At 34.3% G+C, this 15,298-nt stretch overlaps 1 protein-coding gene across 1 annotated transcript; it reads left to right on the top strand.

The window, feature by feature from the left end:
• Window positions 1–259: 259 nt before the first annotated feature.
• LOC138326844 (uncharacterized) lies at window positions 260–14,070 on the top strand. Its single transcript, XM_069272842.1, has 5 exons — window positions 260–1,824; window positions 3,092–3,996; window positions 4,394–4,468; window positions 4,752–4,820; window positions 5,339–14,070. Exons 2-5 carry the CDS (start codon window positions 3,111–3,113, stop codon window positions 9,613–9,615), a joined length of 5,307 nt encoding a protein of 1,768 aa, XP_069128943.1. The 5' UTR covers window positions 260–1,824; window positions 3,092–3,110; the 3' UTR covers window positions 9,616–14,070.
• The last annotated feature ends 1,228 nt before the right edge of the window (window positions 14,071–15,298 follow it).

The following is a 15,298-nucleotide window of genomic DNA, read 5'->3' on the forward strand; positions in this document are numbered from 1 at the left end:
AAATAAAATGTTAATTTTCATAACACGGGCCGTCTGATGTGTCCCGCCGTCGTCCTAAATACCGCGCGATAGTTGATTATCACTGCGTTAGACGGCAAAACAGCGAAATGACTCTCCACTGTTATCATATATTACTGAGGAAATCTTGCATATGTTTGGTGTTGTAAGCTCATCTTAGGCCATCGGTATATATTTTCTGATGCTATTAATATTTTTAAGAAACCTTTATGTTTTACTCCGGAAAGGTATAGGGCCTTTAAAGGCCCACTACCTTTCCGGAGCAAAATTTAAAGGTTTCTAAAAATCATAGATAACATCAGAAAATATATATCGATGGCCTAAGATGAGGTTATAACATGAAGCTTATGCAAGACATCATGCGTAATATATGATAACAGTTGGGTTTCATTTCACTGTTTTGCCTTCTGGCGCAGTGATAATCAACTACCGCGCGGCATTTAGGACGACGGCGGGAAACATAAGACGACCCGCGTTATGAAAATTAACATTTTATTTATTTAAATTAAATTGTTCAGAAGGTGATGATAAGCGTAGTATTACCGGTAAATTGATAACTTTTGCGACTCTATAAAATTATCAATCTCGTTTTACATTTCCATTTTAAAAATTAAAAGCCGTATCGGAAAGGCAGTGGGCCTTTAAATAATCCGTCAGTTACACTATAATGTATCATATTTACCATTTCTCAATGATATCATGGAGATAGCGGCAGTATCTACAAGAGAGACGAACAAATCATTCCAACATTTATGGATACTGTCATGATTACACTTACTATGTCAATTTCACAAGAGTTACGTATCATATAGTCGGGTTTTGTTTTCGAGTGGCTCGAGCGGTTCCGTTGAACATTGCTATGTTCGGGAAAATTTGATTTGCGAACAATTGAGAAACGGATTATTATTATTTATACGTTCATAGCCAAATCGAGAAATTCAAAACCATTTCAATTTAATCCGCGTATGAAGACCATATCGTGTAAAGTTTGATGAATTGTTTGTGACTCACGGTAATAAGCGGCTATAAGGGATGTCTTTTTCATGCCGACAGTTACGTATGTCATTTTTCAAACTGGGAAACTGGAAAATAAATATTGTCTACTTTGGCGGATTTACCATTTTAATTGTGTGGCATGAACGTTTTTTTTTTACATGTCTTCCCCACAAATAAAACGAATCAAAAGTTTACTTACGGTATCTGGCAATCAAATATGTAAAAGAATAATGCATGTTATTTAGTTCAACTCGACTGTTGTGATTTAAAAATCGTGAGATTAATGTTACAGGTCTGTATTAAAGAACTGTTAGGATATTTACAGTCAGTGTGGTTGAAATTGTTGATATGATTTCGAAGAAAATGTGTACAGTCATGCACTTCTCTTAATTAATATGATATGCTGAAATTAAACAGAATATCAATGTACTCATAGGACAATAACAACGGAATTCTATACTGCAGTCAGTACGTGACTAGACCTACCTTCTGAATAAAATTATAAACGTGTAGTTGTAGTATACCTGTAATCAATGATCACATACTACCCCTACCAATTGTAACTACACCCACATTGCATATTTGTTTACAATGCTGGCCGACAAATAGAACAAAGTTGAAAGTTCATCGTACACTTCTCGGAATTTATATTCCGGATATGCACTCTTAAAATACTTATTCAAATTCACTGTAAGCATGCAGTTCCGATCTGATGAAATATGCCTATGTGTAAACATTCCCAATTAATACTTATCCGGCTAATATAACACAAATTGTGAAACAAGGTAACCAACCTGGATACACTGTAAGGTAGGTACACCTTGCATTTGTGCAGTCTATTTTTCTATTGGAAGCAATCAGTTGTTTGCAAACCTGTTCAGCTGAACCATACTTCATTCTCGCTCCATTTTAAATTTTTTTGTCATATTTGTTATATTTATTTTATGCATACCGATCTAATTTGACGATGCCATGTATGTTGTTGCAATAATAGTCAAAGATATCGGATCAATCTACGATAGATCGATTTGCAGGTACGAGTGTTGCAGTCAAATCAAAGATGGCGGCTCGTGGTCAAAAGTCCAAATATAGCCCACGACAAACGTATTTTGTTAAAATCAATATATCGTTTGTCACCCGATTATTTTTTTTCCAAATTTAGCCAGGTGGTACATTATGATGCTACCTGTAAGTTGACACATCATCTGTTAAAAAACGGTTACAATGCAAATGTAATGGTAGATAAGATAGATATTGTCCGATTAACATGATGTAAGATGTCAATGATATCAAATACAACGGTTATATATATGTTTTACAAACTACAGTTCTCTTTGCAAATTCAAGATTTCGGAAATTTCAAGAAAGACTGAAGAACTTTGAATATTCTTCGCTAAAAAGTTCATCTCTTTGCGAATGCATGTTATTTAAGAAAATATATTACATACAAATGGTACTTACTAGGTACCCTTTTCCTATTGATGTTTGTTTGCATTTGGCAATAGGTTTTCTATTCATCTATTAGCATACACCTTCTCTGAAATCTCTCACTTTTTATTTTATTCTTTTTTATCAAATGATAATTCGGTCAATTGGTGGGTTCTAAGGACAATACATTTGAAACCTGAAAATTTAAGTGCATATCCATATATGTAAAGGTTACATTATACTTTTATTTGTTTGAAAAAGTTCCCGCAGTTTCATTTCAGCACGCTAAAACGTTTCAAACGCAGGAATGATCCCTTATTACTTAATATAAGTAACCAAGGAATCAGGATACTGAATAACCGAAAATACAGAATATTGAATACAAAACACAGAATACTGAATAAGAGAAAACACAGATTATAAATAATAAATTAAAATATATATATAAATAAAAGAAAATATAGAATATTAAATACATGTAATGTAACAAACACATCCAGTTTCATCATGGTTACTTCAATGCAATAATTGTAAACTAAAATAAAGAAACAAGTCAAGTTCAATCGCACGGACCGGTAAGCTTGGGTACCCTTCATTGAATTTGGCGAAAGTACGCTTCTGTAGTTAATCCTTTACGTTTTCGTTACAGTACTCGTTATATTACAATTATGGCAGCGAAGTACCCAGAAAGTGATGATGACGAAGATTGTCATTCCTCATCGTATCAACTAACTATTCCAAGGGTACTGATTGAAGGGGAAACGGTTTCGGAAGCAAGGGTACAGACTGAAGGCAGTACGGTAGGAAAGATACCGGTTGAAGGAAATACGGTCGCCGACGCTAGTGATACAGAAGAAATAGATTTCAAAGGATCACAAGTTGCTTTTTATCGTTCTTGGTCGGAAGGAAGTGACGGTAGCAATAGCAATGCTTCTCTGAATGTAGAGAGCTCAAACTTTGCGAAACTTTTTCTTTTGTCATCAAACATTTGTCAAGATGTTATGCGTGAGATCATTCGCAAGAAGAATCCTGAAGGTTCAACAGATGCCGATTTGCATAAACTTATTTCCAACAGCGAAATGTTACGGAAAAAGGTTGATCATTACACAAGTGAGGCAATGCTTTTGTTTCCGAAAGGTGGAGAAACAGTACGCTACAATCAATTGGATTTTTCTGCAATGTATAAAGTTGTTAGGTATGCACTTCCGAACCAAATTGCACCATGCCAGTCTTGGATTACTTCACCGAAGCCTGGGTCAGAATGTCTAGTAGCATGCATAGAAAAACTTCGTAAATTTCGAAACGACTGCTCACATTCAGCAAGTGGATCGATCAGTAAACCAAATTTCCAGGTAAAGGTCAACGAAATCACTAGTGTGATAATTCGGATTGAACATTTGCTAAAAACACCAAAGAAGTTTTCTCATCGGGTGAGGCGTCTAACGAAAGCGTCACTTTCACCACGAACGACCGAGCTAGAAGCACGGTCTGTCAATCTTGAGAGAGAAATCAAGGAGCTGAAAGGTTCTCTTGTCAAGCAGACCGAAATAACAGGTATTTCTGTTTTGGTATTTTCGAAATAGTGTTAGTTTTTAATTTTATATTTGACATTATCTCTCCTTATTATTTCCATTTGTAAATATCAAAGTTTGGGATTGTCAAAAAACGTATAATTTCTGGCTCTAAAATAATGTAAATTTGAAAAGTCCTAGAAATAATTATCACGAGACTCAACGAATGATATTTTTAATGATATGTACTCGAGTTTGTGTAATATTTACACGAATAAAAACGAATTGAAATGCTTATGTAATTGTTAGAAATGCAAAGTAATCATGGATAACACATTTACTCAGCAGTTACTCTAACGCAAATTGTAATGGTGACGTAAAACCTTGCATCACGATAGCTGATTTAAGAAGAATGCTAACATGACACGCTTTAATTTCAGGCTTATTCAGCGAATGGAAAAAACATCAGCAGGAACTCCTAGAAGTGCACAGCAAGCTGGAAGACCTTTATAAAGGTATTCTACAACTATGTGCCATTTAAACTTATTGCTTACGGTATTAACGGTAACGCAACATGTAAACTTTGAATTTCAATTTGAACCTATTGTTCTTATTTTGTTGCCGTTGGTTTTGTTTCCAAAACCGCACCAAAAATGTTATAAAAACTTCCCGCTCATAAATTAAAATTGAATTGTTATTAATGAGGTTTTGGGGTCAGATGATAAATAGGAAAAATACAAGCATTGAGCAGATGAGTTTGATCAGATTGTTGAAAGTGTTCCCTTTATTTTGATACAGCATCAACCTCGGATGTCGACGAAGAACTTCCATTAGTACAACGAAATCTGAATGCTGAATCCATAGGAGGTAAATATATTTAAGATAAATCAAGATAAATAAAGATATTTAAATCTAATATATAATAATTTGAAAATTTCAAATTGATAAATTGGTAAAATAATGTAATGTTACGAAACGCCATAGCTGTCAGGGATCAAGTATACTACATAGATTTGTGTCTTCATTTGTAAAATGGTTTTATCATTGTGTGAAATGGAAACACACTATATAAGTTATTTGAAATATATTATTTTCATTGTAGTGAATACGAAACAAGATAAACTAAATCTAATTTTAAAACATATAAACATGGGCATACGGTATTGCAAATTTCCGTTTTCCAAATTACACTGTCAATATCTTTCCAAAAAAGAAACGTCACATTTCATGTGTTTTGGTTACCGAGATGAAACAGTACATAGTGTCTGCCAGATCGGTATTTATTTATTTTAACATAGATCAAACAGGTTTGTTTAATTATATTTTCTTCACGGTCACAGTTATAGACAACAAATAAATGTCAATTGGTTTGTTTTCGTTTTTAGAGTCAATGAGGGAGACGTTCAGAGATTGCCTTGCAGAGGAAGATTTTTTCTGCGAAACCAACGGTACACGGAAAGCCAAGAAGTATTTAGATGAAAACCACTGGGTCATAATTGCGGGCCGCAAAGGTAATGGGAAAGAACGCCTTGCGCACCACTTAGTGTTATCATTAATGTCAGAGACAGAATGTCAGACACATGTATTAGACGGTGTAAATGATGTAAGACATTGCTTTAAACAAAAATCACATGAAACTGTTGTTGTGTTGATAAGTGATGTACTTATCGATGAAGCCACAAAACGAACAATTACAAAACTGAGTAAAGAATTTTTTAAAGGTGGTTCAAAAAAATATCTTGTCATCACCTCTCTCTACACAAAACATCTAGCAGGTCTGTCAAATTTAGTCAACCTGTCGACAAAACAATTTGAACTCACATCACAAGAAAAAACAAACATTTTGAAAGCACACCTTAATCAAAGAGCAGAAGAGGAACATATCTCTAGGAATCGTTTGTCAGAAAGAGAAATAAATGAAATTGTAAAGATGAAATGTTCATTAGAATTCCCTTTAGCATGCGCACTCTTTACATCAAAGGCCAAATACTATTCAAAGGGAGTGCTTTTCTTTCGATACCCTATAGATTATTTTTTGGGGGAATTGAAATCATTGGCAGAGGATCCGAGCAGAAAGTTGTTCTTTGATTTATTGCTCCGACAACATGAAGGATCTCCTTTTCATTTTGTCAATGGCAATCAATCAAATGACATAAACGACGTAGATCTAGTCCGAAGACTGCAGAGGGATGATTTAGACCTGAGTGACCTTGCAGAAATTGGCGAAGATCTCGCTAGAGAAGGTATTCTCATTCACAAACTACCAAATACTCAAAAAGCTTTCACATTTAGCAATGAAACAGTGGAGAAAGCAGCGCAAATTTGGTTACTAGAAACAAATTTCTCGAAGGCATTAGACCTTTTGAGTTCTGAAACTCTGTTGTATTGTGTTGAAATCGATCCTGGTTTGGAAGAAACTTGTTTATATGTCCCAAATTCACGAGATAACAAAAGTCGTATTGCGGAAAAGGTTATTGATGACATTTTATCTAAAAGGGTAAGTGAAACAATCTGGGACTCAAGTCTAAGAAATTGGTACAACAAAGAGTTTGTGGACCTTTTGGCTGAAATTCTCGTTAAGAGACTCGAGAATAAATCCGAACGTTATAGTATAGTCTCCTCAATATTGACAAAGTGTGTTACGCATCGTTTGCATGGTTTGTGTAAGGCCTTAGTTGAAAGACTTAGAAAGGCAACCTTCTTCGAAAGCGAATATACAGGGCTTGTATCACAAGCGTTACTCAAAGCTGCTCAAGTTCACGGTAACATGGACGTTCTAAAAGAACTCATTAAAAATGGGGCTGACATAAGTTTCTGTAAGAAATGTGCCAATAGGCCTGACACAAAACACAAATGTGCGCTTGAACATGCGGCTGAGGCAAATGATCAAGATGCAATACATTTTCTACTGCAGTCTGGTGCAACAATTCCACACAGCAAATGGAAATTTTGGAATTTTTTGAAGGTGGCCGCCAAGTCACAAGATACGTTTGTGTGCAATGATACTTTCATCAAACAACTCTCTGTGTGTTGTAGAAGTAAAGTAACTACTGTAAATACGAAGATGGACGAATTTGTAGAAAGGTCTTTAACTCTCAATCCAGATGACGAATATGATCGCAACCAGTTGTTCTTCAATTGTCTTTTATTGGTAGGAATAGATCATAACTTACATGATGTTTTTAAATCAACTGTAATTCACACTCAGAAATTACCGAAGGACAATCAAGGAGAAAACTCTTGCCACAAAATTCTTGACTCATTCCTTGATCCTGATATGGAATTTCGTACATTGGGCACACTTGCAAATGTGGAGTTTGACATGCTCAACGAGAGGAATAACTCTGGATGGACCCCTTTACTGAAAGCTGTTTCACTTCAGAAGAGCGACAGAATATTGTCACAGATGCTACTTCAAAATGCCAACGCTGACATAACAGATTCTAATGGAAGAACTGCACTACATTTGGCAATTTCATCACAGTATCCCGACACCTGGGTCCTTCAATTCGTAAAGGCATTATCAGGACCCACTATCAAATGTATGGATATAACGAGTGCTACTCATCTTCGTCTATGTTTGGAAAAAGGTCGCCATCGCATTGGCACTCTGCAACAACTGCTTGCACTACATAGAAAGGAGGGCACATTACCGACTTCTTTAGTACACGATTGTCTTGATATGTCATTAACCGAGGAAGAAATGTTGGAAACCTTATCGGTCCTGAAACAAGTCGGTGCAGACCCGAATACCGAGGATTCCTGTAAGTCAAAACCGTTGGCAAAGGCTATGAAGCTTTCATATTTCAGCATTGTTATCACTTTGCTTGAATGGAAAGCAGAAGTAGAAGATATAGACAGTCAACAAAACACACTATTACACTATTGTAGCTTGCTCGATGCACCAAGCGGACAAAAACTTCTCGACGGATATAGCAAATATCACCCAAACAATGATGTCATTGTCAATAGGAAGAACGAAACTGGGAAAAATGCAATAATGGCCTACTTAGCCGAGCCTACTACCGTGTGCAGCACGAGCATTCTCTGGCGGTTACTAAATATGGAACCAGATCTCACATTGCAAGACGAAAACGGAAATACAGCGTTACATTACTTAATGCAGTCTACGCTACCTGATGAAGATGTTTTAGACTTTACCCAAGTTATGGTCAACGATTTATTCGCATCTGTTTCTATCTGCAACAAGCGTTCTTTGAGTCCGCTGATGGCAGCGTTTACTGCTGGGAAATCCCGATACAATACCGTAAAGTTTCTCTTGTCAATGCAAGAATACCAAACCCCTATACAGTCTACTGAAAGGGGAGTCCTTCATCATTGCATTACAAGTTGTATGGAAGATGAAGAAGTACATGAAATATCTGAAATTTTGATTCATCAATGTGGGATATCCACACACGAGAGCGATGACAATGGGCTATCCCCCTTCCTTGCATCCATTAAACACCAGTCATCGCGATGCAAAACAATTGCCTTGATTCTCAAATGCTCTTCAAGAGAATTGTGCGATGTCGTGCTTTCAGACCTCATAAAACACAACAGACTTGATGCAGATATTCTGCAAGCAATACACACGGCAAATATTCCTATTTTCAAGCCAACTGAAAAACAAGGGTACTCAATATTCCATTTTCTCCTTCACAATGCCAGTCATTCTCTTGTATTCCACGATCTTTTGACTGCTGCATTGCTTTTTGAACACGACATTAACCATATTGACTCAGAGGGTCTTTCGCCATTATTTCATGCATGCAGAGATACTTATCCCGAGTCGGTCGTCACTTGGTTTTTGATGAACGGTGCTAGGGGGCACATATCAACAAGGCACGAATCCGCCTTACATCTGTGTATTAGGTCAAAACGAAATGACACAGAAACAATGAATATCGTTCGAGGCTTCCTTCGAAACAAATGTGTAGCAATCGACGCTTGCGATTCATACCACACAACGCCTCTGGCAGAAGCTGTTTGTCAGGGAAAGCTGGTCACAACAAAAGTCTTACTAGAACACGGAGCGGACCCCAACCTCCCCGACAGAGAAAATAGAACGGTATTGCACCATAGCGTAGCAGGGAAATGGTCCGACCAAAAAGCCTGTGCATTTCTGCAGTTGTTTCTACCATTATGTCAGATCGATCGCAAAGATGGCGATGACCGTACTGCCTTACATGTGGCTGCAGCCCATGACTCCTTCAGTAGAATATTCAGTATATTAAAGCTACTAACCGCTGGTAGCAAAACAAAGATGGTAGACCGCCTCGGTCGGTCACCTCTGCATAATACATTAAAGCTCATAACAAGTAATGTAGCATGTTGCAAGTTGGAAAGGCTGTGTCGCATTCAGCTATTTCTTCATTTTGGGATAAGTCCCATCTGCAAGGATGATAATGGCGAAAAGCCGATTGACATATGCAAGAATAAAACAATGCTGGACGAAATTAGACTTTTGAACAAAGAACTTGATGCATTAGAGCCATGTGAACAGATTCTGTCGATGTTACAGGTAGGCGAAAATGGCTTGGATCCGGAACTTCCTACATTTACTGAAGATTCCGGTAAAAGGGTTATAACCGAGCGCATGTTTAATTTGATGGAGAAAATCGCTTACCAGTTACATGATATTGATATGTCATCATGTTGAAACTATCCTATTTACCTCTGCTGCATTTCTATAACTTGGTTCAATCATCATTTGTAGTCGTTTCAAAATTACCATGACTGACAACTATTTAAGCAAACTCAAAAGTTTCCTTAAAAAGTAATTAAGGGAGTCAATGACGGATCTATACAATATTATTACCCTAACAGAAGTCTTATTACATGAGAGACATAGTATATAGATCATATTAGCATAAAAGCGATAGTCAAATATAGTCAACGTTTCATTTGAAGAAATAATTGTTGACACATTCATTTCAAATCTAACACCTCTATAAAATAATCAGTGATGTTTTACCTTGTATTCCGTCTCTGCATATCACTTTCTGGTAGGTACCCTTGACGTTATACTAGCAACCACATGGCGTTACAACAAATGCATTCCCACATGAGTAGATAATACTGTAATATGGAAATGTAAGATAGATAAAAGAATATCATTGCAAGACATTTGAAGAAAAGATCTTATCCTGCTTTCACAAATATTTGATAAAAAAAATATCAAAACAATCTCGAAAACTAATTTTTAACATTTAAAATTTTGAACAAATAGCTGATTTGACTTATTTTAGGCCAAGCTGCAAAAAAGACAGTGCCTTTCTCACGAAAAAAAAATGTTTAAATTGACGAGCCTTATTTTCAATTTCCTTGAAACGTGGTATGAGGATACATAGCACTATTTTTACTGAATAAAACACTTTACAAAAGAAAACCAAAATCTAGAACATACCTGGGTTAAAGTCGAATTTTCTTACCTGAATTTATATATGGTTATATAAATATTTTGTCGTATGATGTAAACATGGGTTAAGGTCGAATTTTCTTACCTGAATTTATATATGGTTATATAAATATTTTGTCGTATGATGTAAACAAACTTGATGAAAACAAACTTGTTTTTGCATATTTCGCGAGCGATAGAAAATCGCGTGAAAATGTTTCAAAGTAAAACAAAAGAAATAAAACCGTCCTGAAAAAACTCTGCGTGAAAACGCAAAATTAAGTTTGCGCGAAAATAAGCTGGTTTACAGTTATATCAACTTCAGGTGTATTACTCAAATATACTGGAGGTTGTTCAATGATTTAGAACTTTGTGTATATTATGTAGCACTCTGTCGTGGTACGGTACATCTATATGTATCTATATCTGATATTGAGAGAGAAACCCATTGTTAGCAGTATAACACATGTCTGATTTTATTCATCGAACAATACTTGTCTTTTATATTTTATGATTGTGTCTTTTTATCGTAATGTTGTACTTTGCACATATTCTAAAGCGACCAGTGTTATAATCAAAATATTCAGATCAAAATTTTAAATGATTTTTTAGAGTAATGTCAAAATTATATATATTATATGTCAATTAGAATGTGCAATTACGTTCATATTTGAGCTGTGACTTTTGAGCGTGTTTATTCTATATATTTTTGTATGCGGGGACAACTGGTATGATAAAGGAATTATATTGTTTCTGGTGCTGTTTGTCATGTGACTTTTTGTTTACATCATCAACGGAATAGCATCATACGCAATATACAGTTTTCGTCGCCTGAATTACATACTGTTGCTAAAAACAGTTTTGTTGTTCTGCTTCTCCTTTATCAAATGCCAAGTTCATAAACGATTATTTGTTAAATAACAAATATGTGCTAAAACATTATACAGTTGTTGACTGGACTTGAGGGCAACAGATGATTTATTAGAACCGAAGACAAACTGTTTCGGTCTCGGGCAACAATTTGTGTGAGGGTCCAACAAATCATTTGTTGCCCGAAAACCCAGTCGATAACTGTTTTGTTATACCCAATTGTGACGCCACTCCCGTCCAACAGCACAGACCGCTCCACGGAACAGTTCATTTATTGGCATTTTTGTCAATAGAGTTTATATAGAAAATATTTGATGGTGGTATAACAATGTAAATTGTTGAATGTTCGTCATTGGTTACTGGTTTTGTTATCAAATAGGACATGTATAATTATATCTTATATACATTATGTTTATACACTTATTATAACGTATAAACATGTAAACATGTATTAAGTTAAATTGCGCGAGATGTTTCAAAATGTGTACAATTTAACAAATTATGTTACTGTACTATAACACAAAACTGTATAATGTATATGTACAACAAAAGCATAATGCATGTATTTTCTTTTAAGTGATTTTTTCTCATTACATTGAAATATTCTTATGACAAAAAGTATTGCATTTGTGTATCGAATATTTTTTAACAAATGTTTGCTTTATTTTGTAAAATATTTTGCAAGCCAAGACTTCTGATTAGCACGTTACAATCTACGAACGTGAGTGTAACGTAATCAGAAATCATGGCTATCGAAGATGCTTGTAAAATTAGTTGGATTGGTTTAATTACAGGGTGTCCCATAAACTATGTTACACTTTCAAAGGTTAATCTTTTGATACAGAACGTAAATCACCAATAACTCATTTTCAATAAGCCTGCAATAAGATTTTTTGTTGTTTATCTAGACTATAAAGGTAATCTTAGCAACGATTTTGATGAAAGTCACATTGCTGCAATATATGGTCAAAACGACGTTATCATAGACATATGAGCACTTCAGTACACTAGTATCGAGTATTAAATATCATTTTCTAATGTCTTATTGTACAAATGGAGAACTTTTTCTGGTATTGTTGATTAAATAATACACACAGAGAAAGAATTGGATTTGTTGAGGGCTGTGGCATTCGAGGACTAAAATCACTTTTTCTTAAACGTATTGACCATTTCTCATTACCTGTATAATGTCTTCTTGACGTGGCAATGTCTTAAATGTGGTGACGTCATTATGACATCAATGCTTTTTAATAGAATCAAAACATTCCGTTATATTGTTCATATCATAAAACTTTCGATTGCATGTCTTCATATACCATAACTATGCATAACTTTTCGCTGCTCATGTATGTCAAAAGCTATAACATTTTGAAAGTGAATTATGGGACACCCTGTATATGGCAAATTGAGGTTATCATGTTGGGGATTTGAAACACAAGGAAGGCAACTATAATAAAATTCAAAATGACGACCATGAGGTTGGTCAGATGTTTTTTGAACAGTCCATTACGATTGCATTTAGCCTGTCAAAATACTCTCAATTCAATATAGTGGCCAACCCATAGCCAATGTTAAGATCTCTTGGATCCGGTTGTTTTTCAAATCGGTCACCTAAAATATTCATATTGAATATGAGCATGTCTTTAAAGTAAGGGGTAATTAGAACTTTCACAAACGACGTTTGTAAGCTAGTCACTTTTAAGCTAATGTCTGTGCAGTAGTTGTGATACCAATACTTTTAGGGACTCTGTTTCTTAATCGAAGTGTTATCAACGGCAAGAAATAATTTAATGATCTCTTTTTGAGAAAAAAATAACAAATTTCCATATGCAATATAGTTTGCTTTTTTTCCAGTATAATTTTCATTTATACGATTTATTTGTCAATGAGTTGAAATTATTATTATTTACATATTATTTCAATTATATACGAAAAAAAATCTTGGAAACTTTTTGATACTTGTACTTAAATGCTTGATTTAAACATGTAATATTTTATGTAAATGTATACATGAATTGTCTTTATGTGAAAATTCTCAAGGTGAAATCTATTGTTTATCATTATTATTATTTGATACTATATTATATAATTAATAAAACAAATATTAACGATGTGTGCCTGCCTTATGTTTTGTATGAATATACATTAAAACGCATTTATCACGAACATGCATATAACGAATTTATGATTATAACGTAATGATTGAATTTCATATGTTACACTCATTTCTATTAGTTAAATCTTTGAGGGTTTTTTCCATAGACCGAAAGAATTGTACGTCAATTACTATGACGTCATATATACAAAACGGTTTCGCATGGAATTTCAAAAGTGGCACAATCATTGGCCAAACGGAATTATTGGATAAGATATCACTGCGCCACAACTCAATTTTTTTTTTGTTTTTGTTTTTTTGTTTTTTGTTTTGTTTTTTTGTAAAAGTAAGTAAAATCACGGATATATATGCCTAATTAGTAGCTGAGTGAGTTAGTTAAATTATAAGCAAAATTCTTAATATCTTTTGGGGTTATGAAGTCATAGACCAAAAACGGACGGACATTCTTTTTCATAAACGCTTCATCCCCTTCAGGATTCCTATAAGATATTTTAACGAGTTTATAACGAACTATTCTTATACCAAAGCGATTGTGCTGGTCCCTGAGGTTCGCTATAACCGTCACTTAGAAAGTGATAATAAAAATATAAGTAAACCATTAGATGTTGTAATTCGAGAAAAAATATTTAGTCAACGTTGTTTCATAATCGGTACAATGAACATAAATATAGATTTATATTCTTAGCTAGTTATTGAATAATTGGGACAAAAGATTTTAAGACGTGAAAATATTCATTTTTTAGAATAGACGACAAATACCTAAAAACATATACTACAGATCGTAATCTTAAATAACTGGTTCGGTTTATACTAAATAATTACATTACATGAGCAACATCTGAGCCTATTTCTCGAAACAATTAGTCTAAAGGCAATACATAAAATTTAAAATTTATATCTATCCTTAGATCACTAAGTAAACATTTCGAATGAAGTCTTTGTTTCGAGAAATCAGGATATGATTTTGTTAAAGAACCACGACGCTTATTAAGACATAATGATAATACAATGATAAAAACTTGTAACGGATACGTAAACTAAAGAGCTGTATGGAAATTGAGTGTTCCGAAGGGGTTTCAACAGTGACACAACACATAACAATATAGGTGAAATCGTACCAAATCATAATTTACAATGTTGTCAATTAGCTGGTGACAATGCAGCTACAAAGTGTACCAAGAACAAGTCTGGAATACATTTTGGATACAGTCATGATACTATCCATCAACGGAAAGTAAATCATCATGTTTATCATATGGCGTATGTTGTCCCTGCTGGTATTGTGTTATAAAACAGAGGTAAGATAGACATGGTCGATAAAATGTTATTTAATTGGGGAGTATTTAATAGATCCTCAACCTTTCTGTAATTTCAATTTTGGAATAAAATGTTTGAACAAAAATCTTAAGCGTAATACATTGATCCGCAATCGTTTTTATCTTCTTAGCAACAACTTTCCTCCGATAATGTATCAAGATGGCTTATTTGAGTGATTCTCAATCGTCTAAAATCAGACAGAAAAAACCTCTAATCTTTATTTCTCTGTTTTCTAGAATTTTTCCTATTGGGTATCCTAACAAAAAAACTATTAAGTCTATCAATTGATATTACTGTTAGTTTCATCGGTTTTCCTTGACAACGGCAGAAATTCTACATGGAAGTTGGTTCATTCATTAAAAGTTCGATATATTTGTGCTATTTCCATATTCCTTTACCGTTTCCTAACGACAATGACATCCACACTACATAAATAATTAAGAAACCTCTGCAATACTATACAGTATAATTATATTTGTGTTAACACAAGCGAATTTTATACAGATTCAAAGTAAATACTCAAGAACGTGCAAATTGTTTATATTGATATGTAGATATCATATTGAAGCTTAGTTAATCTTTTTTAATATTTTTAATTTAATAAATTAAATGCCAACATATTTAATAAATCTCTATATAATA

Source organism: Argopecten irradians, chromosome 1 (assembly GCF_041381155.1).
Source record: "Argopecten irradians isolate NY chromosome 1, Ai_NY, whole genome shotgun sequence".
Classification (NCBI taxonomy): Eukaryota; Metazoa; Mollusca; class Bivalvia; order Pectinida; family Pectinidae; genus Argopecten; species Argopecten irradians.